Below are 23,489 nucleotides of genomic sequence, written 5' to 3'. Positions count from 1 at the left end.
GGTCTCGAACTCCTGATCTCAGATGATCCGCCCGCCTCGGCCTCCCAAAGTGCCGGGATTACAGGCGTGAGCCACGGCGCCCGGCCTGAATAAATCTTTTAAAACATAAAAATCTGGGTGAGCCCCTGGCCGGCCGGCACAGATGCCGGGGTGGCGCCGCGAATCGGTTGGGACGCACTCTATCCGGCCTAGGGGCACCCGGGCCAGCACCCGGCCGCCGCGCGTGCGCAGTGGGCGGGGGGCCCCGCGCTCCTACCTGCAAGTGGCCAGTGCCGAGTGCTGGGCCGCCGCTCCTGCCGTGCCTGTTGGGGAGCCAGTACATGCAGGTGGGCTCCACACGGAGAGGGGCGCCGACCCCGTGATAGGGCTTTACCTGGTACATCGGGGTGGCGCGTGCCAGACACCAACGGTCGGAAACCGCCAGACACCAACGCTCGGAATCCACGCCAGGCCACGACGGAGGGCGACCACCTCCCTTCTGACCCTGCTGCCGGCGTTCGGAAAAAAAACGCAGTCCGGTGTGCTCTGATTGGTCCAGGCTCTTTGACGTCACTGACTCGACCTTTGACAGAGCCACTAGGCGGAAAGGAGAGACGGGAAGTATTTTTTCCGCCCCGCCCGGAAAGGGTGGAGCACAACGTCGAAAGCAGCCGTTGGGAGCCCAGGAGGCGGGGCGCCTGTGGGAGCCATGGAGGGAACTTTCCCAGTCCCCGAGGCGGACCCGGTGTTGCATCCTTGGAGCGAGCTGAGAGCTCGAGGTGAGCTGGGCTCGCGGTCGCCCCTCTCGCGCGCCGTCTTTGAGAACCGCGGCGTCCAACCTCCCTGGAAATGGGGGGAACATGGCCGAGGCGCGTGGCGAGGCCGCCTCGTGGAGGCCCCGGAGCGGCATCCTCAGCGCCCCAGCGATCCGGTGCCCATTAGGTGCGCCTTGAAGCCGAGGCAAGCTCCTTCGGGGTGCTGGGCTGCGGGCAAAGAATTCGGCCCTGTGAAGAGTTGGGTTCGGCCTGTCTCAGGCCCTGCCCACATCCCATCACAGGGCCGTGGACTTGAAGCCGGAACGTGAAATCCCCATAGACTGAATGCATTTCCTTTCTACCTGTTCTCTCTCCCCTTTTATTTTTATTTTTATATTATTTTATTTTTAATTTTTACTTTATTTTTTTGTAGAGACGGGGATTTAGCTATGTTGCCCAAGCTGGTCTGGAACTCCGGAGCTCAAGCAGTCCGCCCGCCTTGGCCCCCCCAAAGCGCTGGAATTACAGGCGTAATGCACTGTGCCTGGCCTTTAAAAAAAAATTGAGGTCATTTTGGGGACAGTAGAGCGTCCAGACACATCCTAATTTGCATAGCTGCGCAGTTTTAAAAAATGCAATGCATTTTTACCTGTTAGGGTATGTGATTTCTGGCTAGTAAGCTACACCGAATCTTGGCTAGCACAGTTGAATTCCATGTCAGATTTGTAAACGCAAATTTGCTCTCTGCATTTAAATATATTAGATATATTTAGGTAACTACATTTAAATGTATTGAGACATTTAAATAAATTTGCCGTCTGTATCTAAATATCTGAAGTGGACCAGGTGCGGTGGCTCACACCTATAATCCCATCACTTTGGGAGGCCAAGGCAAGTGGATCATGAGGTCAGGAGTTCACGACCAGCCTGGCCAACATGGTGAAATCCCATTTCTACTAAAAATACAAAAATTAGCTGGGCGTGGTGGCAGGCGCCTGTAATCCTAGCTACTTGGGAGGCTGAGGCAGGAGAATCGCTGGAACCCAGGAGACAGAGGTTGCAGTGAGCTGAGATTGCACCACTGCAGTCTAGCCTGGGTGACACAGCAAGACTCCATCTCAAAAAAAAAAAGAAAAAAAATCAGAACTGGACCTGTAGCCTGTAGTGTGTTGCCAAATAAACTTATTTTTAGAGATACTTCTTTCCATTTTCTGTGAGGTCATCTGCAGTTTCACATGGTAGACAGACTTTGGTGAGATTCTTAGCAACATAGAATGAAGAGTAAAGAGGTTTGTTTATTTCACAAGGGTTTATGTAAGGCCTACAATGTGTTAAATGCTGTAGGAAATACCCACTGATTTCTCTTTTCATGGAGGTTTCCTGCCTTCTCTTAACGAGTGATCAATTAAACTGTTTACTGGAACTTGCTAAGTTAATGAACACACGGGATACATTCTTTGGATGAGCAGACATTGGTTGGGCAGAGGAGCAAGAGGAGAGCAGTTTAGACAGAGACCTGCTTATACACTGTAGTGTCTAAAAGAGCTTGTGATGTTCAGGAAACAGTTGTTCACTGTGCTGCAATATAGGGGACGGCCAGTTGCGGTGGCTCACACCTGTAATCCTAGTGCTTTGGAAGGCCAAGGCGGGCAGATCACCTGAGGTCAGGAGTTAGAAACCAGCCTGGCCAACATGGTGAAACCCCATCTCTACTAAAAACACAAAAATTAGCTGAGTGTAACGGTGGGTGCCTATAATCCCAGCAACTTGGGAGGCTGAGACAGGAGAATCACTTGAACTTGGGAGGTGGAGGTTGCAGTGAGCCGAGATCATGCCATTGCACTCTAGCCCAGGTGACAGGGTGAGACTCTGTCTCAAATAATAATAATAATAATAATAATAATAATAATAATGTAGGGGACTTGATGAAGGGAAAGGATTAGAGAGATTCTGAAAAGAAGGTAGTTTGGGGCCCAGTGATGACTAGATTTTAAGTTTCATATAGTAGGAAGTGGGGCACTAGTAATTTTTCAAGCAGAAAATTTATTTGACCAGATTCGTGATTTCAAAAATAGCTCTGGTGATAGAGTGGAGGATGGGTTGGAGCAGGGAATAAGGGGAAATGAAACCGTTATAAAACTCTTAAAGCGGGCCGGGCGTGGTGGCTCATGGCTGTAATCCCAGCACTTTGGGAGGCTGAGGTGGGCGGATCACGAAGTCAGGAGATCGAGACCATCCTGGCTAAAACGGTGAAACCCTGTCTCTACTAAAAATACAAAAAATTAGCTGGGCATGGTGGTGGGCGCCTGTAGTCCCAGCCACTCAGGAGGCTGAGGCAGGAGAATGGCGGGAACCCGGGAGGCAGAGCTTGCAGTGAGCCAAGATCGTGCCACTGCACTCCAGCCTGGGCGACAGGGCGACAGAGCAAGACTCCGTCTCAAAAAAACAAACAAAAAAAACCTCTTAAAGCAAGTACAGCAAGAACTTTGAGGGTCTTTGCTAAGACAGCAGCTGGCAGCTTCAATTTGGAGTAGGGTATCAAAAGCAACTGTGTATAAGGAATAGTTATATAACTGGTATCCTATTTCTGAGATGATTTTGACTTAAACATTGTGTATTTCCCAGCATACTGTTGGTTTTTCTAATTATGTGGGAAATTATGTTGCTTTTACTTTTTTTTTTGCTCATTGCCCAGCCTGGGGTGCAATGCTGCAATCTCAGCTCACTGCAACCTCTGCCTCCCAGGTTTAAGCGATTCTCCTGCCCCAGCCTCCCAAGTAGCTGGCATTACAGGCGCCCACCACCATGCCTGGCTAATTTTTTATATTTTTGGTAGAGACAGGGTTTCACGATGTTGGCCAGGCTGGTCTCAAACTCGTGATCTCAAGTGATCTGCCTGCCTCTGTGTCCCAAATTGCTGGGATTACAGGCATGAGCCACCGCACCGGCCATGCTTTCAGTTTTCAAGAAAGAAGACACCATTATTGCCAAAGATTTTGGTAATTTGAGAGATACAATGTATGTTTTCTCCATGTGGATACTAGATAGTAAGGATCTGTTGAATTTGAAGTGTCTATCCAGAAGTATTTTGGGTACTTGTTTAAGGATTGTAAAACAATGTTTCCATTTCTGGATATAATAAATGTATTTGTTAATATAATAAATGAATAGTTTAGACCCATAAACTATTTGCAGTGTTGAGTCATTTCCCACAGTTAAAATCAGGATGAAAATATATAGCTGAATACTTGCTTTGTTTCTTGTAACATTTCTTTAGTACAGAACCTGCTAAGGCCATCAAACCTATTGATCGGAAGTCAGTCCTTCAGATTTGCTCTGGGCCGGTGGTACTGAGTCTAAGCACTGCGGTGAAGGAGTTAGTAGAAAACAGTCTGGATGCTGGTGCCACTAATATTGGTAAGTTTGGGAGAGTTTTAAGCCACAAGAAATGATCAGTGAATGTTGTTGTAGTCAAGAAACATTTGTTATTGAAATAAGACTATCAAGTGTTGATGTAGTAATAAATTATTATTTTTAAGTTAAAGTTAGCACCTATTATGTGCCTAGTACTTAGCTAGGTAGTAATAATAATAACAACAGCTTTTATTGTGTTCTTATGGTGCGCCAGGCAGGTGTTATGCTAAGAATTGCACAGAAATATCTCATTTAATTTGCAGAATAGCTGGGCGTGGTGTTTCACACCTGTAATCCTAGCCCTTTGAGAGGCTGAGGTGGGGGGATTGCTTGAAGCCAAGAGTTCAAGACCAACCTGGCCAACATGGTGAGACCTCGTCCCTATTAAAAAATAAAGTAGGCCGAGTGTGGTGGCTCACGCCTGTAATCCCAGCACTTTGGGAGGCCAAGGCGGGTGGATACCTGAGGTCAGGAATTCGAGACCAGCCTGTCCAAAATGGTGAAACTCTGTCTCTACTAAAAATACAAAAATTAGCCAGACCTGGCGGCAGAAGCCTGTAATCCCAGCTACTGGGGAGGCTCAGGAATGAGAATTGTTTAAACCTGGGAGGTGGAGGTTGCAGTGAACCGAGATTGTGCCACTGCACGGCAGGCTGGGGACAGAGCAAGACTCCATCTCAAAACAATAAAATAAAATAAAATAAAATAAAATAAATCCTGGAGTAGTGGCTCACATCTGTAATCCCAGCACTTTGGGAGGCTGAGGGGGGCTGATGCTTTGAGGTCAGGAGTTCAAGACCAGCCTAACCAATGTGGTAAAACCCTGTCTCTACTAAAAATACAAAAATTAGCCAGATGTGATGGTGCATGGCTGTAATCTCAGCTCCTCAGAAGGCTGAGGGAGGAGAATTGCTTAAACCTGGGAGGTGGAGGTTGCAGTGAGCCAAGATCGATTGTGCCACTGCATTCCAGCCTGGGTGACAAGAGCAAAAGTCAATCTCAAAAAATTAAAAAAAAAAAAAAAGGAAAGAAAAAAAAGAAAATGACAAAATAAAAAAACAAAAAATTATTAATCTGCCAAATAACTTTATGAGATAGAACTTATTACCTCCATTTTACAGTTGAGGAAATTAAGGGACAGTAAATTTCCTTTTTTTGAGATTATAAAGCTAATAAAATAGAATCTAGGAAGTCTGATTACGTTCTGTTTTTTTTTCTTTTTTTTCTTTTTTTGAGATGGAGTTTTGCTCTTGTTGCCGAGGCTGCGGTGCAATGGCACGATCTCAACTCACTGCAACCTCCGCCTCCCAGGTTCAAGCGATTCTCCTGCCTCAGCCTCACCAGTAGCTGGGATTACAGGCATGCACCACCACACCTGGCTAATTTTGTATTTTTAGTAGAGATAGAGTTTCTCCATGTTGGTCAGGCTGGTCTCGAACTACTGACCTCAGGTGATCCGCTCGCTTTGGTCTCCCAAAGTGCTGGGATTACAGGCATGAACCACCGCACCTGGCCCCCGTTCTCCTTACTGGGTATGTTAAAATTATTTCTTTCAAAGGAAAACGCTGGTCAAAGTGCAACGGTCTTTACAACTAATTGATCACAACCAGTTACAGATTTTTTTGTTCCTTCTCCACTCCAACTGCTTCACTTGACTAGTGTAAGAAAAAAAAAAAAAAAGAGGAAAGAAAGAAAATGCTAAACTATTTAATCTGGGCTAGTAAATGGCCAGAAAGAACTTTATAAAAATGAAATATACAAAATGACACTAGTATGTTTAACTAAAGGTATAGTTACGACACTTAAATTTGCACGTTATAAATAATATCAATATAAAAACTGATAGCGTGGGTCCATTTTTAATAAATATATAAATATTTTAAACTTTCTAGATCTAAAGCTTAAGGACTATGGAGTGGATCTCATTGAAGTTTCAGGCAATGGATGTGGGGTAGAAGAAGAAAACGTCGAAGGCTTAAGTAAGTTAACTTTTTCTAATCCTATTATAAAATAATTGGGCCACATGTCTTAGAATTTTGAGTAACACTGTCTTGGGAAACACAAAAACAGTTTTTTAAAGCCAGTTACTAGATATCATGTATATTTGTTGTTATAGCACTTGAGATATCTTATTCCTTACTTTACAGTCTCTTTCAGCTCTGAAACATCACACATCTAAGATTCAAGAGTTTGCCGACCTAACTCAGGTTGAAACTTTTGGCTTTCGGGGGGAAGCTCTGAGCTCACTTTGTGCACTGAGGTGATAAAATATTTTTATCCATTCACTTGACCCCTTAGAAAAACTTCTCTGAAAATTAATTGGAATCATTATTATTTACAATTTTCTGTCTCAATATCTCAGCTTCTAGCTTCTGAATTCTGTTTTGTCTCACTGCCAATCTAAGTCCTAGTACTTCTGAAATGTGAGCAATAAATGAATGAAATGAAGCAAATAGTATTGTTAAAAAAATTGGTTACCCTTATTAAAACAGTAACTTCTCAAATTGAACATAACATATAGGTAATAAATGATAGTTACCATTGGTTTTCATTATCAATTTTTAGGGAAACACTTCACCAAAGCACTATTTAATTATAGCACAGATACTAAATTTTTATAAATAATTACATGCACACACACACGCACACACACACACACATATATATATATACATACATATATATATTTTTTAGAGTCGCACACTGTCACCCAGGCTGGAGTGCAGTGGCACAGTCTCAGCTCACTGCAATCTCTGCCTCCCAGGTTCAAGTGATTCTTGTGCCTCAGCCTCCTGAAGAGCTGTGACTATAGCGTGCACCACCACTCCTGGCTAATTTTTGTATTTTTAGTAGAGATGGGGTTTTGCCATGTTGCCCAGGCTGGTCTGGAATTCCAGGCCTCAAGTGATCTGCCCTCCTTGGCCTCCCAAAGTGCTGGAATTACAGGCACGAGCCACCGCACCCTGCCCTACATATACATTTTAATTATAATATCTTTTGGATTCTTTAAAAATTTTTTTTAAAAATTTAAAAAATTCTTTAAAAAAATTCTTTTAAAAAATTTTGTTTGAAGAGTAATAACAAAACAAATCTCTGAGAATCAATAAATCTTGAGATCATTTATGGTTTTGCAATTCAACCTGAAAAACGAAGTCAAAGTTTTTATCAAAACAAAGCGTGTTTAGTGCTCTCTGTCTCACTGTCTTTTAGATGCCAAACCTTAGATTTTATGATGACTCCTCAACCGTTTAGATCTCGGTTATCTCAGAGGGATCATCAGCTTTTTAAGAAAGTTTTGAGAGAAAAGCAAGTGAAGAAAAGAGTAGTCAGTGCCCAACATCACGGATCTCTCACTGAACACACCATGCCTGGTATTCTCTCACAGTGATGTCACCATTTCTACCTGCCACGTATCGGCGAAGGTTGGGACTCGACTGGTGTTTGATCACAATGGGAAAATCATCCAGAAAACCCCCTACCCCCACCCCAGAGGGATGACAGTCAGCGTGAAGCAGTTATTTTCTACGCTACCTGTGCGCCATAAAGAATTTCAAAGGAATATTAAGAAGGTACAGTAAATTAATCCTGGTTTTCAAGAGTATTGGTTAATGCACATGAGCAAAAGATTTACTAAAGATGTTTATTCTTCAGTTGATTCTCTTCCCCTAATTTATTGAGAAATGCTTTATTTGCATTTCTCATTAAAGACTTAACTTCAGGATGATTTACTTTTTTCTTTTTATCACATAATGTTTATTAGGACTGGGAAACATAGTGAGACTCTGTCTCTATGAAAAATTAAAAAAAAAATTGACTGGGCATGGTGGCATGCACCTGTAGTTCCAGCTACTTGGGAGGCTGAAGTGGGAGGATCACCTGAGCCCAGGAACTTGAGACTGCAGTGAGCTATGATTGCGTCACTACGCTTCAGACTGTGAGACAGAGTAAGACCCTTTCTGGAAAAATATATATACATATATATACATTTTTTTTATTTTTTATTTTTATCTTTTTTTGAGATGGAGTCTCACTTTGGCGCCCTGGCTGCAGTGCAGTGGCGCGATCTCAGTTCACTGCAACCTCCACCTGCCAAGTTCAAGCGATTCTCCTGCTTCAGCCTTCTGAGTAGCTACCATTACAGGCGCGCGCCACCACGCCCAGCTAATTTTTGTATTTTCAGTGGAGACGGGGTTCCACCATGTCGTCCAGGCTGGCCAGGCTGGTCTCGAATTCCTGCCCTCAGGTGATCCGCCCACCTCGGCCTCTCAAAGTGCTGGGATTACAGGCGTGAGCCACCATGCCTGACCTTATGTACTTATATTTTTATGAGAATATTTCTTTTGGTTTTCTGATAAATGAGTTACTGGAACCCTTATGAATTTGAATGCAAATGAAACAGCTAAATGTTATATAATTGTTGTGTTTAAAAAGCAGACTATAAAACTGTATTATATGATTACAGTTTTATAAAAACAAAACAGGCCTAAATGTGTATAGTATAAAGACTGAAGAGTCAGCACTTCCATGTTCTCAGCGGTTATCCTTGGATGTGAGATCTCATGCACTTTTTGCTCTCTTCTTTGTGTCTTTCCATTTTGCATGCGTATTTCTTATAATCTAAAAAGTTACTTAAACATATGCAGCTAAAAAATTTTTACTTGTAAAGCATTCGGTGCTAATTTTAACTTTTTTTTTTTTAGACGGAGTCTTCTCACTCTGTCGCCCAGGCTGGAGTGCAGTGGTGTGATCTTGGCTCACTGCAACCTCCGCCTCCTGGGTTCAAGTGATTCTCCTACCTCAGCCTCCCAAGTAGCTGGGATTATAGGTGTGTGTCACCACACCCAGCTAATTTTTGTATTTTTAGTAGAGATGGGGTTTCACCATGTTGGCCAGGCTGGTCTTGCACCCCTGACCTCAAGTGATCTGCCCACCTCAGCCTCCCAAAGTGCTGGGATTTCAGGCGTGAGCCACCACGCCCGGCTTTTTTTTTTTAAAGCTTTTTTGTAAGTCAGCCAGCAAGAACACAGGAGGAAGTACTCAAATCTCCCTTACACAGCTGGGGGCTATGTCAGGTTTTATAAGCGTAGGGTAATGAGGTGTGATTTGATTGGATCTTGCAATAAAGTAATGCTGGGAGGTGTGATCTGACTGGATCCTGCCATGGGGTGACACCAAAACTCAATCTGATTGGATCCTGGCTCCTGCCTTGGGGTGTCTGGTTCTTAAACCGGTCCGAGCTCTTCAGGCTGAGCTCTTAGGTTCCACTCCACGGTGGCAAGCTTGGTTAACCTGGGCATGCACAGGGTACATGACCTTCAACCTGCGGGTCGATGGCAATTGAAAAACAACTGACAACTTCATTACATAAAAGTTGAACTGATTTGGGTGCGGTGACTCACGCCTGTAATCCCAGCACTTTGGGAGGCCAAGGCAGGTGGATCACCTGAGGTCAAGGAGTTCAAGACCAGCCTGGCCAAAATGGTGAAACCCCGTCTCTACTAAAAATATAAATATTAGCCAGGCGTGGTGGCGCACCCTTGTAATCCCAGCTACCCCAGAGGCTGAGGCAGCAGAATGCTTGAACCTAGGACGTGGAGGTTGCAGTGAGCTGAGATCGTGCCATTGCACTCCAGCCTGGGTGACAAGAGTGAAACTCCATCAAAAAAAAAAAAAGTTGAAGTAGATTTGGTCTGATGCAGTTACAGATTTACAAACCGCGTCCCACCCTCCTGCCAACACCTTCCACTCCTCATTCTTGAGGGATTAGGGATGGAGGTCATGCTTCTGTATCGACTTCATGCTGACCAGGGGCACTTAGTCCCCTAAAGTGAGAGGAATGAAACTCTTGGGCTTCTGAGTTCAGATGAGTTCTGGGGTCACCCGGAGTAGCTTGAAAGGCTGGTATTGTTGTACAACAAGCTGAAGGTGGAAGTGTTGGATCCTGGAGGACAAACAGCTCACCATCCATTTAAATAAATGGGACCAAAAAGTAACAGAACAGTGGCCACGAGGGGCCCCAACAGAGGAAGAAACCAGGTGAGGTGTGGTATAGTGGACTCGACTGCCTTCTAAATCTCAGTGGTTGTCCGGGTGCGGTGGCTCACGCCTGTAATTCCAGCAAAAGAAGAGCCGAGGCAGGGTGATCACGAGGTCAGGAGTTCAAGACCAGCCGGGCAAACATGGTGAAACCCCGTCTCTACTGAAAATACAAAAATTAGCCAGGTGTGGTGGCGTGTGCTGTAGTCCCAGCTACTAGGGAGGCTGAGGCAGGAGAATTGCTTGAACCTGGGAGGCGGAGGTTGCAGTGAGCCGAGATCATGCCACTGCACTCCAGCCTAGGTAACAGAGCAGGACTCCATCTCAATCAATCAATCTCAGTGGTTGAACTACCCTTGATATGGTTCAGCTCTGTATCCCCAACCAAATCTCATGTCAAATTGCAATTCCCAGTGTTGAGGGAGGGACCTGGTGGGAGGTGATTGGCTCATGGTGGCTGACGTCCCCCTTGCTGTTCTCGTGATAGTGAGTGAGCGCTCATGGGATCTGGTTGTTTAGAAGCGTGCAGCCCTCCCACTTCACGCTCTCTGTCTCTCCTGCTCCACCATGGCCAGAAACGTGCCTGCTTCCCCTTCGCCTTCTGCCGTGATTGTCAGTTTCTTGAGGCCTCCCCAGCCATGCTTCCTGTACAGCCTGCAGAACTGTGAGTCAATTAAACCTCTTTTCTTCATAAATTCCCCAGTTTCCAGTAGTTCTTTATAGCAGTGTGAAAGCAGACTAATGGACCCTTCTGGTTGAAGGAATGTAGCCATTCTGCTTGTTTAACTATTTCCTTTCTATTCATCTCTATTTCCCGGGAGGTGTTTATCCAAGTGCAATAGGAGATATTGGTGACTGCAGAGTCCCCTCAGTGTTCTGCTAGTAAATAGTTGAAGGTTGATCAGTGATCTCCAGCATTTTCAGTCTGGCATGGAAAAGCCCCCATGTAACTGGTAAAGGTATCAGTAAGCACCAGGAGGTATCTAAATCCACCAGGAGCCATAGGCATCATGTTGATGTCCATTTACCAGTCTTCCCTGGCAAGATTCTCTGAATTGTACTGCCTTGGCCAAAAGAGGTATGGGAGGGGCTGGGCACAGTGGCTCACGCCTGTAATCCCAGCATTTTGGGAGACCAATTCGGGTAGATCATTAGAGGTCAGGGGTTCAAGACGACATCCTGGCCAACATGGTGACATTCCATCTCTACTAAAAATACAAAAAGTTAGCTGGGTTTGGTGTTGGGTGCCTGTAATCCCAGCTACTCGGGAGGCTGAGGCAGGATAATCACTTGAACCTGGGAGGAGGAGGTGGCAGTGAGCTGAGATCTCGCCATTGCACTCCAGCCTGGGCAACAAGAGCGAAACTTCATCTCAAAAAATAAAAAAAGAAGTCTGGGTGTGGTGGCTCGTGCCTGTAATCCCAGGACTTTGGGAGGCCAAGATGGGTGGATCATGAGGTCAGGAGTTCAAGACCAGCCTGGCCTAGATGGTGAAACCCTGTCTCGAGTAAAAATACAAATATTAGCTGGGCATGGTGGCACACACCTGTAATCTCAGCTACTCAGAAGTCTGAGACAGAAGAATTGCCAAAACCCGGGAGGGAGAGGTTGCAGTGAGCCGAGATCGCGCCACTGCACCCTAGCCTGGGCGACAGAGCAAGACTCTGTCTCAAAAGAAAGAAAGAGAAAGGAAATTCCCCAGGGAAGTACCTCAGCTTATTTCATGAAGAGGTACTGAAGGAAGCAGAGGCATGTGGAGGACTTCCCCACCTCGTGCAGCTATTTGGGCCATAGGACTTCCCCACCTCGTGCAGCTATTTGGGCCATGGCGTCTGAAATTTATTATTTCAGAGTCACCCCTTTGATGACCTTGGCAGTGGACTGCAGTCATCTGTTTAGGCCTTTCCATGGCCCGTGTCAATGCCGGTATTTCTGTCTGTTGCACATTTGATTTCCTTGCTGTTGGCATTTAGAAGGCCCCCTGTTTCCCAGATCACACCACGGGCATGGACTGCAGAGATTGCGTCTTGTGAGTCTGTAGAAACAGTCAAGGCCTTGTCCTCTCTTAGGTCCAGAGCTCAGGTTAATGCAGATTTTCCCAGCCATCTGTGCTGAAGTCCCTGTGGGGAGGCTCCTGGCTGGTTTCCTGTAGGTAGACAGCTACACATCCTGCCCTTCATTGGCTTCTTTTCATGAAGCTCCTGCTGTCTACAAAACATGTCTCCCTTTTCTTCTTGAACCACATCTCTGTTATTGAAACTCTAGAAGTCAGCCAGGCACAGTGGCTATGCCTGTAATCCCAGCACTTTGGGAGGCCAAGGTGGGCGGATCACCTGAGGTCAGGAGTTCAAGACCAGCCTGGCCAACATGGCGAAACCCTGTCTCTAATACAAATACTAAAATTAGCCAAGCATGGTGGCCACTGCACTCCAGCCTGGGTGACAGAGCAAGACTCTGTCTCAAATAAAGAAAGAGAAAGTATCATGCTTTTCAGAGTTCTGTGGGTTGTTATAGTGAATTATCAAACCTGAGGACGTGGTGGGAACCTCCAAATTTGCAGCCAGTTGGTGAGAAGTACATGCGGTCTGTGGACACCCAAGCTTGCAGCTGCATCTGAAGCGAGGGCAGCCTAGCGGGGGCTGGTGGCCTTAACCTGTGGCATTTGATGTAACATCAGGGAGTTGACATCAGAATTACGTCACACAGGCCAGGTGCAGTGGCTCATGCTTATAATCCCAGCAATTAGAAAGGCAAGATAAGAAGATCGCTTGAGCTTGAGTCTGAGCCCGCAGTGAGCTATGACCGCACCACTGCACCCCAGTCTGGGTGACAGCACAAGACCCCGACTCCAAAAATAAAAAAGAAAAATCACAAAGAATTGCATGGCAGAGTGCCTGTCTTTCACAGCTTGAACTGTTGCAGGAACTTTCTTTTTTTCTTTCTTTCTTTTTTTTTTTTGTGATAGAGTCTCGCTCTTTCACCCAGGCTGGAGTGCAGTGGCGCGATCTCGGCTCAATGCAGGCTCCGCCTCCTGGGTTCACACCATTCTCCTGCCTCAGCCTCCGGAGTAGCTGGGACTACAGGCGCCTGCCACCGCGCCCAGCTAATTTTTTGTATTTTTAGCAGAGATGGGGTTTCACCGTATTAGCCAGGATGGTCTTGATCTCCTGACCTCATGATCCGCCCACCTCAGCCTCCCAAAGTGCTGGGATTACAGTCCTGAGCCACCGCGCCTGGACTTTTTTTTTTTTTTTTGAGGGGTTGGGGAGACATATTCTCTGCTAGTGATTCTTCTGCCTGGTCTCGAACTCCTGCTGGGGTCACAGGCGTGAGCCACCACGCCCAGCCACCTTTAGAGTTTTCTTACCACCTGGTTTTCCTCTCTCAGTATCTTTCTCTCATTTCCTGCTTTAAAACTCTAGCCTGGGGTCTGGGCACAGTAGCTCATGCCTATAATCCCAGCACTTTGGGAGACTGAGGCGGGTGGATCACTTGAGGTCAGGAGTTTGAGACCAGCCTGGCCAACATGGTGAAACCTTGTCTCTACTATTTTTACAAAAGTTAGTCAGACGTACAGGCGGGTGCCTGTAGTCCCAGCTACTTGGGAGGCTGAGGCAGGAGAATTTGCTTGAACGCGGAGGTGAAAGTTGCAGGGAGCCGAGGTTGTGCCACTGCACTCCAGCCTGGGAGACAGAGCGAGACTGTCTCCAAAACAAACAAACAAACAAACAAAAAAACCCTGTAGCTTGGGATCAGCCTTCTCGTCTGTTGTTTTTCTTTAAAAAATAAAAATTAAAAATAGGCTTCAAGTGATCCTCCCGCCATGACCTCCAAAACTGCTGGGATTGTAGGTGTGAGCACTGCACCCAGCCTTATGTTTTTTTCTACATAAAAAACAGCACAGGATTATCTTCCAAAGCTAATAAATATGTTCAAATAACCACAACCCCATTAAAGAAAAATGTCACTTGACAGCAAATAATCAATCCAGACCACAATATGATCACACTCACTGTGAAGGTGAGAAAAGTTCATCTTTATTATGTTTCCCCAAGAGATGCACTGCACTGTTCTCTTGAAAACACACAGCTCATGTCCTCCTTTAGAACGCACATCCTCTTTAAAGTAACATACAAACATGCCAAAACAAGATAAAAAATTCCATCTGAATTCTCACATTTCAAACATACACTAAATATCAAATAAAAATTTATTTTTACAAGAATTTAGGGGAACTACCACATAGCTATAAATGTAATATATATGTTAACTAAGTATCATAGATAAAAACCATGCTCCCTTCAGCAGCACGTGTAATAATAGATACAAAGATTGAAAGGTAAAAGATTTAGGATGAAAAGAATCCTCTCTTAAAAAGGAAAACAAAATTGTATGTATGTGTATATAACAGTTATAACACCCATTACACAGCTTTATAGAAACAGCATCTATTCAAAAATACCAGTATTTCCAAAATATTTAAAATAATATTTAAAGTAATAATAATATTTAAATAAATAAATATATTTAATAAATATTTCAATAAATAAAATAATATTTAAATAATTCTATACCCATGTTTTTCAAAATAAACCAATAAAATAGATAGTATATATTAGACGTGTTAGTATATATATCTGAGACATGTTAAAAATCACAACTGAATTCTCACAATTCAGTCACAAACCTAAACAGCAAATAAAAATTTCTATCACCAGAATTATGTTTTTTTCTGGTGGGGAACTACCAATAGCTATAAATAGAAGAGATTATTATGGAAGTATCACAGATAAAAAGAGTGCTCGCTTCAGGAGCACATATAATAATACAGAAAAAAATTTAAAGATAATAAAAGATTTAGGATAAAAAGAATTCTCACTTAAAAATGAAAAGAAAATTATCTTTATGTATATATAACAACTATAACTCTCATCAAAAAACTCTACAGGAACAGCATGTTTTCAAAAGTACAACAATTTCCAAACTATTTGAAATAAACCTATTAATAATTCAATGGCCAACATTTTCCAAACAAACCAATAAAATGCATAGTGTGCATGAAGCTATCTGTTACAGTCTGTGGCACTCATATTTCACAAAGAATTCTGTGCCAATCTGAGCCCCTGCACTGTGCCTTCAAATGCTCCTGGACTGTGGCAACCAAGTCCATAAGAAACAAGACCTCCAGGTTCCGCCCCAGGGAGGTTGGCATTCAGCAATATAAAAAGGGAGGTGGTGCCACAGGAAAGGGTGGAACTGGAAACACTCCTGGTTTCTTACTTTTCTCCAAGGACTCCTAGAAGTACCCCACCCCACCCCTACTCCTTGGAGGACAACGTGATCACTGTATTCAGCTCTGTCAAGAATGGTCCAGGTTCTTCTAGATGATCTGCACAAATGGTTCCTCTCCTCCTTCCTGATGTCTGCCATTAGCATTGGAATAAAGTTCCTGCTGAAAATCCACATCTCCCCTGGGTCCGGTGTTCTGGAAGTGAGAGAGACAATGTCACACTTCAAGGAGGCAGCTCTCTAGACAGGAAGGTTATTCACATCCCATGTCAAGTCTAGCTAGAGTTCAGAGCAATTGAGAAGTACAATTTTATCTCCTGCCTTTCATTCTATACCCTGCTTCTGAACCATCGTGTTCAACTGTGAAACTCACACTTTGGTGACCCTGACTCCAAAACTTAATACACCCAAGGTCAGCCCCAGTGATCTGCTTCATAGCAAGGACTTTGGGTGGGTCTTCCCAGGGACTAGGGCACCCTCAGAGAATGTGGCTTTGGACTTCATCACAGCTGGGGCCTTTTGTGTCACTTCAGATCTAAATTTGTAACCGTGCTAGATCTGTTTCTAATGTGACAACATCACGAACCACGAGTCCAGAAGCCTAATCCATAATCCTCCCTCCTCATGACGAAGTCTCATGCTCTGTGCTCAACATGGTTAGCTGCACAAGATGTAAACCAAAGCTTCACTGAACCCTCGACCCAAATCGGTAACTCAAGTGCATCAATCATAATGAACCTCCCCGAACTCAGTATTTATGATTATTTTTGAGGCAGGGTCTCACTCTGTCACCCAGGCTGGAGTGCAGTGGCAGGATCAGGGCTCCCTGCAGCCCCTACCTCCCAGGCTCCAGCGATCCTCCTGCCTCAGCCTCCTGAGTAGTTGGGAGTAGAGATGCCTCCCACATCGCCTGGCTAATTTTTGTATTTTTGTGGAGAGGGGATCTCGCCACGTTGCCCAGGCTTGAAGCCAGATCAAGCAATTGGGTTCCTTGGATTTCCGAAATAGACCCCAATATTCTGCCTTTACCCCGGAGGATGCAGATGTACCTTCTCTCAGGCCGATGACCTCAGGCCTCCACGGTCCCTGGAGCTCTAGGAAAGGTGGGCGCGATCTCGCACCCACACCCAGTGCTCTGGGTCATAAGCCTGGATCTGGAAAAACAAACACGCTTTGAGAAGACGGGGACTCCCCAGGATACCCCTCTCTCCCCTCATCCAGCCTCCAGCCCACCCGATTCCTCCCCACATCCTCCACGTCCCCAGGCCCCACCCACCTCTTCCAACTCCTCCAGGGAAACCCAAGCCCTGCAGTGCATGTAACAGAAGAAGTGGAACCGATGCTTCCGGAACAAGGCTATCTGAGAGCAGTTCTTCCTGGCCCTCGGGTTCATGTAACGGCATAACTGGAACCAAAGCTCATGGAGCAAGGGTATATGAGAGCGGGTCTCCTCGTACAGGAAGTAGATGATGTTTTGTTTGGGGGCCTCGTCGTCCTCCTCCATGTCATTGGCCAGATAGCTGAGGACAGAAATCAGGTTGCTGCTCAGGGGCACCACCAGGAGAGACCTCCGGCTGAGGTCAGCTTCCCAGAGAGGAAGGTAAGGGACCGTCCCTAGCTCAGGACTGGCACCCACCCTGCAGAGAGCCATGCCTTCCTCAGGAGGGCTCTGCTGGACAGAGACCTGATCAAGGGCGTCTCCCACTCCTTCAGGATGGAGACAAAAACCCAACTGGTGACCAAGAGTGGTGGCTTATGCCTGGAATCCCAGCACACTGGGAGGCCGAAGCAGGAGGATCACTTGAGGCCAGGAGTTTGAGACAGGCCTGGGCAACATAGCAAGACCCTCGTCTCTATTAAAAATATAAAAAATACGCCAGACGCGGTGGCTCATGCCTGTAATCCCAGCGCTTTGGAAGGCTGAAGCAGGTGGATTGCTTGAGACCAGGAGTTTGAGACCAGCCTGGTCAACACAGAGAAACCCCATCTATACTAAAAATACAAAAATCAGCCTGGTGCGGTGGCACACCCATTAGTCCTAGCTACTCAAGAGGCTGAAGCATAAGAATTGTGTGAACCCAGGAGAGGCGGAGGTTGCAGTGAGCCAAGATTGGGCCCCTCCATTCCAGCCTGAGAGACACAGCAACACTCTTGTCTTGATAAATATATAAATAAATAAATAAATAAATAAATAACTGTCCAGGTGTGGTGGTACAGCCCTGTAGTCGGAGCTAATCAAGAGGCTGAGGTGGGAGGATCGCTTGAGCCCAGGATATGGAGGCTGCGGTGAGCTATGATCTCACCACTGCACTCCAGCTTAGGGGACAGGGCAAGTCTGTCTCAAAAAAAAAAAAAGCAATTGAATACACTGATATTTTGCCAGGACCCTGCCTTCTACAGGCATCTAGTCTAATGGGACTGGGAGTAATCAGGGGAGATGACCTAATCCCAATGTCACATTATAATAGGATGTAACTGGAGAGCTACGGGCATGCAGAAGTTGGAAGATGAGGGAAGGCATCACAGAGGCTGTGGGGTGAACCGACTTCAAGGAATGGGTCCTTCCCTTCAGAACCACATGTGTGCGGGACACCCAGACAGAAAACACAAATGCAAAGTCAAGTGGAGGGCATTTGGAAGGAGCAGTGAAGCCAAGCCAGGAAACACCAAGATGGCGAGCCAGTGTGGTTGTAGAGATTGTAGAGAGGGTGGAATTGGCACTGTGGACCCTGGCCTCGATAGAGAAAGACATCAGCTAAGGAAGTTGTTCAGGTGGGCAGTGAGGTTGTCGTGCTTTGGAAAGATGTTCAGGCTGCACTAGGAAGCCCCTTGGCTTGGGGAGAGACTCCAGGAAACCCCAGCAGGGAGCATTTGACAGTGGATTCGAGTGATGCAAGGGGGACCTGGACTGTGACCTCTGTCACGGGAAGCCGGAGGAGGTTGATGGCTTTTGCGGTTGATGTGGGAAGGAGAGAGAGAGAAGAACTGGAAATGTCTGCTTGCTGGGGGAAGTGTCACGTCCGCTCCTCCGCTCCTTTTCTTCTCCCGTTAGGAGCGGTTCATGGTTCCTTTTGTTTTTTGTTCTTTTTTTTTTTTTTTTTTTTGAGACGGAGTCTCATTCTGTCGCCCAGGCTGGAGTGCAGTGGTGCGATCTCGGCTCACTGCAAGCTCCGCCTCCCAGGTTCACGCCATTCTCCTCCCTCAGCCTCCTGAGTAGCTGGGACTACAGGCGCCCGCCACCACACCCGGCTAATTTTTGTATTTTTTTTTTTTTTTAAGTGGAGACAGGGTTTCACCATGTTAGCCAGGATGGTCTCGCTCTCCTGACCTTGTGATCCGCCCACGTCGGCCTCCCAAACTGTTGAGATTACAGGCGTGAGCCACCGCACCTGGCCTGTTTTACTCTTTTATTTGTACACTGGCATTGGAGTTTGGTTTTTCTGCCTGTTTTTTTTTTTTTTTTTTTTTTGAGAAAAAGTCTCACTCTGTTGCCCAGGCTGGAGTGCAGTGGCTCAACCTTAGCTTACTGCAACCTCCACCTCCTGGGTTCAAGGGGTTCTCTTGCCTCAGCCTCCCAAGTAGCTTGGATTACAGGTGCACACCAACATGCCCGACTGATTTTTCTATTTTTAGTAGAGACGGGGTTTTGCCATGTTGGCCAGGCTGGTCTCAAACTCCTGACCTCAGGTGATCCGCTTGCCTCGGCCTCCCAAAGTGCTGGGATTACAGGCCTGAGCCACCATGCACAGCCTGAGTTTCTTTTTAGAAATAACAGTCTAAGATACTATAATCCTGTCTTTTTTGTACACAGAGTAAAGAGGACAAATAGGTGAAAGAATAAATGAAAGGCTGGAATCCCACTTCCCCCGCTGTCCCAGGGCATTGGATATTGATGGATAGGAGGCAGCAAACCACTCACAGAGCCACGAAGAAATGAATGCGTTGGTATTGCCAGGAGGGGAGGCCGGCCCGGCTGAAATACGCTATGACCATAGCCAGGAGATACTGATGGAGAGAAAGGAACACAGAGAGGGAGAGGTCACATCTTGGGAGAGGAAGATTGTGGATATAGTGGAATGGGGGTCTGGGGAGGGGTTGCCCATCAGAGAAGGGACCTCAGCATTGGGGTGACTGTGCTCATGTGGAAATTGCGGGGTGGAGGGGTATTCGAAGGTCGGATGCAAATCCGAGAAGCCGGAGGAAGGGTTTTCGGTGATGCTCCCAGGATGGTGGGCTCCCATGGGATCTTTGGAGGGGGTGTGTCTAGGTCGGCTGGTGTCAGGAGGGTCTTTTGTGTGCCAGGCAGAGAACTGTCCCAAGGAGCTGAGAGTAGAGGGCCCAGGAGCTTCAGGGCTGCAGCCAGACTGTGGCCCAGGGCTCAGATCCCAAAGGACCCATAGGAGAGGCAGGGGCCACTCATTCACTCTGCAAGAGACCAGCAGAATCCTGACGGAGATGCTGACAAATCATAAAAAGACAAAGAATAGCCGGGAGTGGCAGCTCAAGCCTGTGATCCCAGTACTTTTTGAGAGGTGGAGACAGGAGGATCATGTGAGCCCAACAGTTGGAGAACAACCTGGGCAACACAGCGAGTCCCTGTTTCTACGACGATTTCAAAAATTAGTTGAGCATGGTAGCATGTGCCTAGTCCCAGCTCCTCAGGAGGCTAAGGAAAGAGGATTGCTTGAGCCCAGGAATTAAAGTGAGCTATGATCATGCCACTGTACTCCATCCTGGGGAGCAGAGCTGGACTCTGTCTCGGAAAAAAAAATGTGTGGGTGCCAAGACTCAAGACCATGGGAGCTGGTCGGACACAGTGCTGACGTCTGTAATCTCAGCACTTTGGGAGGCCAAGGCGGGTGGATCACCTGAGGTCAGGTGTTCGGGACCAATCTGGCCAACATGGCAAAACCCCGTCTCTACTAAAAACACAAAAATTAGCCAGGCGTGGTGGTTCATGTTTGTAATCCCAGCTGCTTGGAGGCTGAGGTGGGAGAATCGCTTGAACCCAGGAGGCATCAGCTGCAGTGAGTCAAGATCGAGACACTGCCCTCCAGCCTGGGCAACAGAGCAAGACTGTGTCTCACAAAACAAAAACAAAAACAAAAACAAAAACAAACTGTAGGAGCATCTGGTGGGAGGTGGTGGAGGGAGAACTGTGGGTTTGGAAGCTGCGCCCTCCCCCTGGCCGTGCGTTAGAACAGGAACACAGTTACATAGAGAACAACCTTACCTTGTCCGACACCCTCAGATCTTTGTCCCAGGCCAGGAATCTTTTAATGACAGGATCCTCTGTGATTAGAGAGCAGATATCAGCATGAGAAGCAGGACAGGGTTTCCGTGGGAGCAGCAGGGCAGTGAGGAGAAGTGTGCCTCCCGGGGGAAAGTCTCAGGATTGTGGCCGCGGGTGAGGTGGATGGGAGAGGGGAGAATGACTTTCACTGGGCAAGGGAGAGAGGCTCCTGCTCTGAGACTCCCCTGAGAAGAGGCCGAAGGAGGCCCTGGGTGTGAGAATCTACAGGATGTAGAACTGGGAAACAGCCAGGACCCCCTCCAGCAGACACGGAGGGACCACTGCAGAGTCATAAAGGAATTCCCATCATTTCCTCATGAGACAGTCACACATCAGGGTGGGACCATGGCCTTGGTATCCCTCACTATGGATGGAAACACTTAGGTTTAGAAAAGTCAGTAAGAAACATTAAGTTTCAGAGGGCACAGCTGAAACCACTTTTTTGATTTTTGATTTTGTTTTTCTTTATTTGATTTTTATTTTTATTTATTTATTAATTTATTTTGAGACAGAGTCTTGCTCTGTGGGCCAGGCTGGAATGCATTGGCCTGATCTTGGCTCACTGCAACCTCTGCCTCCTGGGTTTAAGCAATTCTCCTGTCTCAGCCTCCCGAGTAGCTGGAACTACAGGGATGAGCTACTGTGCCCAGCCTTGGTTTTTCTTTTGACGCAGAGTTTTGCTCTGTCACCCAGGCTGGAGTGCAGTGGTGCAGTCATAGCTCACTGCAGCCTCAAAGTCCTGAGTTCAAGCAATCCTCTTGCCTCAGCCTCCCAACGTGCTGGGATCTCAGGCGGGAGCCACAGCGCCTGGCCCAAAACCAAGCTTTCTTATCCCAAGCACTGACCTTTATCAAGTCTACCTAACCCTCTGTTGTCTCCTAAGTGTCCCTCATGAGTGATCACTTCAGAGTCCTCCCGCATGGAGAGCTCACCCACTGGGGCATATTTTTCCCATTGGAAAAGTGTGGTTATTGGAAGTTTCCTCTTTAGAAAGAACAGGATTGGAGGTGCTCTCTGGGGTGTCCTCCTACCAAGCAGCCTGTTGAAGGCCTCGTAGTACTCAGGGAGCACGAGCGACACTCGCCGTCGCTTCGCCTTCATCTTGAGGCCACACAGCGTCTCCGCCACCCAGGTCTCCTCAGGCTCAGGGGCGAGCTCCTTCTCTGGCTCATCGTCAGATTCATCCAAACACTCCCTCTTCCTTTTCCAGCCAAGGGACCTACGTGGGGGGCTGGGATCTACCCCAGGGGCTGAGTAAAGAAACCAGGCCACCGTGTAATGCTTCTGCAGCTGATCACGTTAGACCCCGACCCCAAACCCCAAACCACTCTCCATCCTCCCCAGCCTCGCAGACTGCTGGCTTCTCCAAGCCACCTTTCTGACTTTCTCCTCTGCTCAACCCCATGTGCCACTCCTTCCCCTCCCCATTCTTCCCTCTCTCTGTCCTCAGAACACTGCCTCATATCCTTCCCTGGTCCCTGGCTCTCTGAGTCCCTCTTTTTTTTTTTTTTTTTTTTTTTTTGTTTCGAGACAGAATCTTGCTTTGTCACCCAGGCTGGAGTGTAGTGGTGCAATCTCAGCTCACTGCAACATCCATCTCCCGGATTCCAGTTATTCTCCTGCCTCAGCCCCTCAGGTAGCTGGGATTACAGGTGCCTGCCATAATGCCCAGCTCAATTTTGTACTTTTAGTAGAGACAGGGTTTCACCATGTTGGCCAGGCTGGTCTCAAACTCCTGGCCTCAAGTGATCCGCCTGCCTTGGCTCCCCAAAGTGCTGGGATTACAAGTGTGAGCCACTGCACCCAGCCTGAATTTCTCCATTCTTCCCACACACCCTCCCCAGGTTCTCCTTCCTGACCTCTGACCCTTCTTTTTTTTTTCTTCTTCTTTTTTTTTTTTTTTTTTTTTCGAGACAGCGTCTCACTCTGTCACCCAGACTGGAGTGCAGTAGCACGATCTCGGCTCACTGCAACCTCTTCCTCCCAGGCTCAAGTGATTCTCCTGTCTCAGCCTCCCAAGTAGCTGGGATTATAGGCACACACCACTACCGCCTGGCTAATTTTTGTACTTTTAGGAGAGATGGGGTTTCACCATGTTGACCAGGCTGGTCTTGAACTCCTGACCTCAGGTGATCTGCCCGCCTCAGCCTCCCAAAGTGTTGGGGTTACAGGGGTGAGCCACCACGCCTGGCCCCCTTCCTTCGTCTTAGTCAATCCTATGCCACCTCTTCTTCCTCCAGTCCCCTCACCTGATGGTCCCGACACTTCATCATCCACCACCTCCTGGAGGGGGTACCCTGAGGTGCTCCGCTGGGGGCTCTGCTCTTCCTGGGGCTGCGGTTGATGGCTCATCATGATCTTTCCCAAAATCTGTCCCATCTCACCGAACCTAGTCTCTGTTCTGTCCTTGGTCTTCTTCTGGACACTGCTGGGATCCAGAAGAGTGTGTTATCAATTCTCGAGGCTGGGAGAAGTCAGGAGTGGAGAACAGCTCTGGGAAGTTACTGTTGTCCAACTGAACTGCCAGGTGCCGACAGAGTCCGGTCCCTCCAATCAGGAAGGTCGGAATCTCTGATGTCATCGTTCATGCCAACCTGGCAACCAGTTTGAACAAAAACACATGTAACTGCCAGGCTGATCTCTTGTCCTGGAGATCCTGGGTGAATGGTATCTCCTGCCACTGTCCCAACCTCAGACCACTGTCCAAAAGCATCTTCAGGGTC

The 23,489-nt window shown here is 46.9% G+C and overlaps 3 protein-coding genes across 25 annotated transcripts in view; 1 reads left to right on the top strand and 2 right to left on the bottom strand.

The window, feature by feature from the left end:
- PILRB (paired immunoglobin like type 2 receptor beta) overlaps positions 1-494 on the bottom strand; it is a 31,714-nt gene extending 31,220 nt beyond the window's left edge. For 14 of the 23 annotated variants that reach the window (XR_010158631.1, XM_063814843.1, XM_063814844.1 and 11 more), the window contains exon 1: positions 257-396. The gene's annotated coding sequence lies outside the window, so the exon portion shown is untranslated. Of the gene's footprint in view, positions 1-256 lie in introns of all 23 variants that reach the window. The other 9 variants (XM_063814851.1, XM_063814838.1, XM_063814845.1 and 6 more) reach the window with 2 other exon arrangements.
- On the top strand, positions 143-17,673 carry LOC739114 (putative postmeiotic segregation increased 2-like protein 1). Its single transcript, XM_063815937.1, is given in 8 exon segments — positions 143-502; positions 505-758; positions 4,012-4,151; positions 6,041-6,127; positions 6,306-6,408; positions 7,534-7,717; positions 10,760-10,848; positions 15,476-17,673. Coding segments are annotated over 8 exon segments (1,314 nt in total). The 3' UTR covers positions 15,573-17,673.
- Positions 16,568-23,231, bottom strand: SPDYE3 (speedy/RINGO cell cycle regulator family member E3). The gene is made up of 6 exons (XM_054656120.2): positions 23,016-23,231; positions 21,798-22,016; positions 20,707-20,765; positions 19,393-19,478; positions 16,750-16,993; positions 16,568-16,627 (listed from the first exon to the last, which is right to left on the bottom strand). The coding sequence occupies exons 1-6, from the start codon at positions 23,143-23,145 to the stop codon at positions 16,568-16,570; spliced, it is 798 nt and encodes a 265-aa protein (XP_054512095.1). The 5' UTR covers positions 23,146-23,231.
- Between the last annotated feature and the right edge of the window lie 258 nt (positions 23,232-23,489).

This window comes from Pan troglodytes, chromosome 6 (assembly GCF_028858775.2).
Source record: "Pan troglodytes isolate AG18354 chromosome 6, NHGRI_mPanTro3-v2.0_pri, whole genome shotgun sequence".
In the NCBI taxonomy this organism is placed as follows: domain Eukaryota; kingdom Metazoa; phylum Chordata; class Mammalia; order Primates; family Hominidae; genus Pan; species Pan troglodytes.
This window is presented reverse-complemented; position numbering and strand designations above follow the sequence as displayed.

Coding starts and splice junctions, on each gene's coding strand:
- SPDYE3 (XM_054656120.2), bottom strand. CDS start 23,145: ATGGGACAGATTTTGGGAAAGATCATGATGAGCCATCAACCGCAGCCC. Junction 20,766..21,797: donor GGCCTTCAACAGGCTGCTTG/GTAGGAGGACAC, acceptor CTCTAATCACAG/AGGATCCTGTCATTAAAAGA. Junction 19,479..20,706: donor ATCTGAGGGTGTCGGACAAG/GTAAGGTTGTTC, acceptor TCTCTCCATCAG/TATCTCCTGGCTATGGTCAT.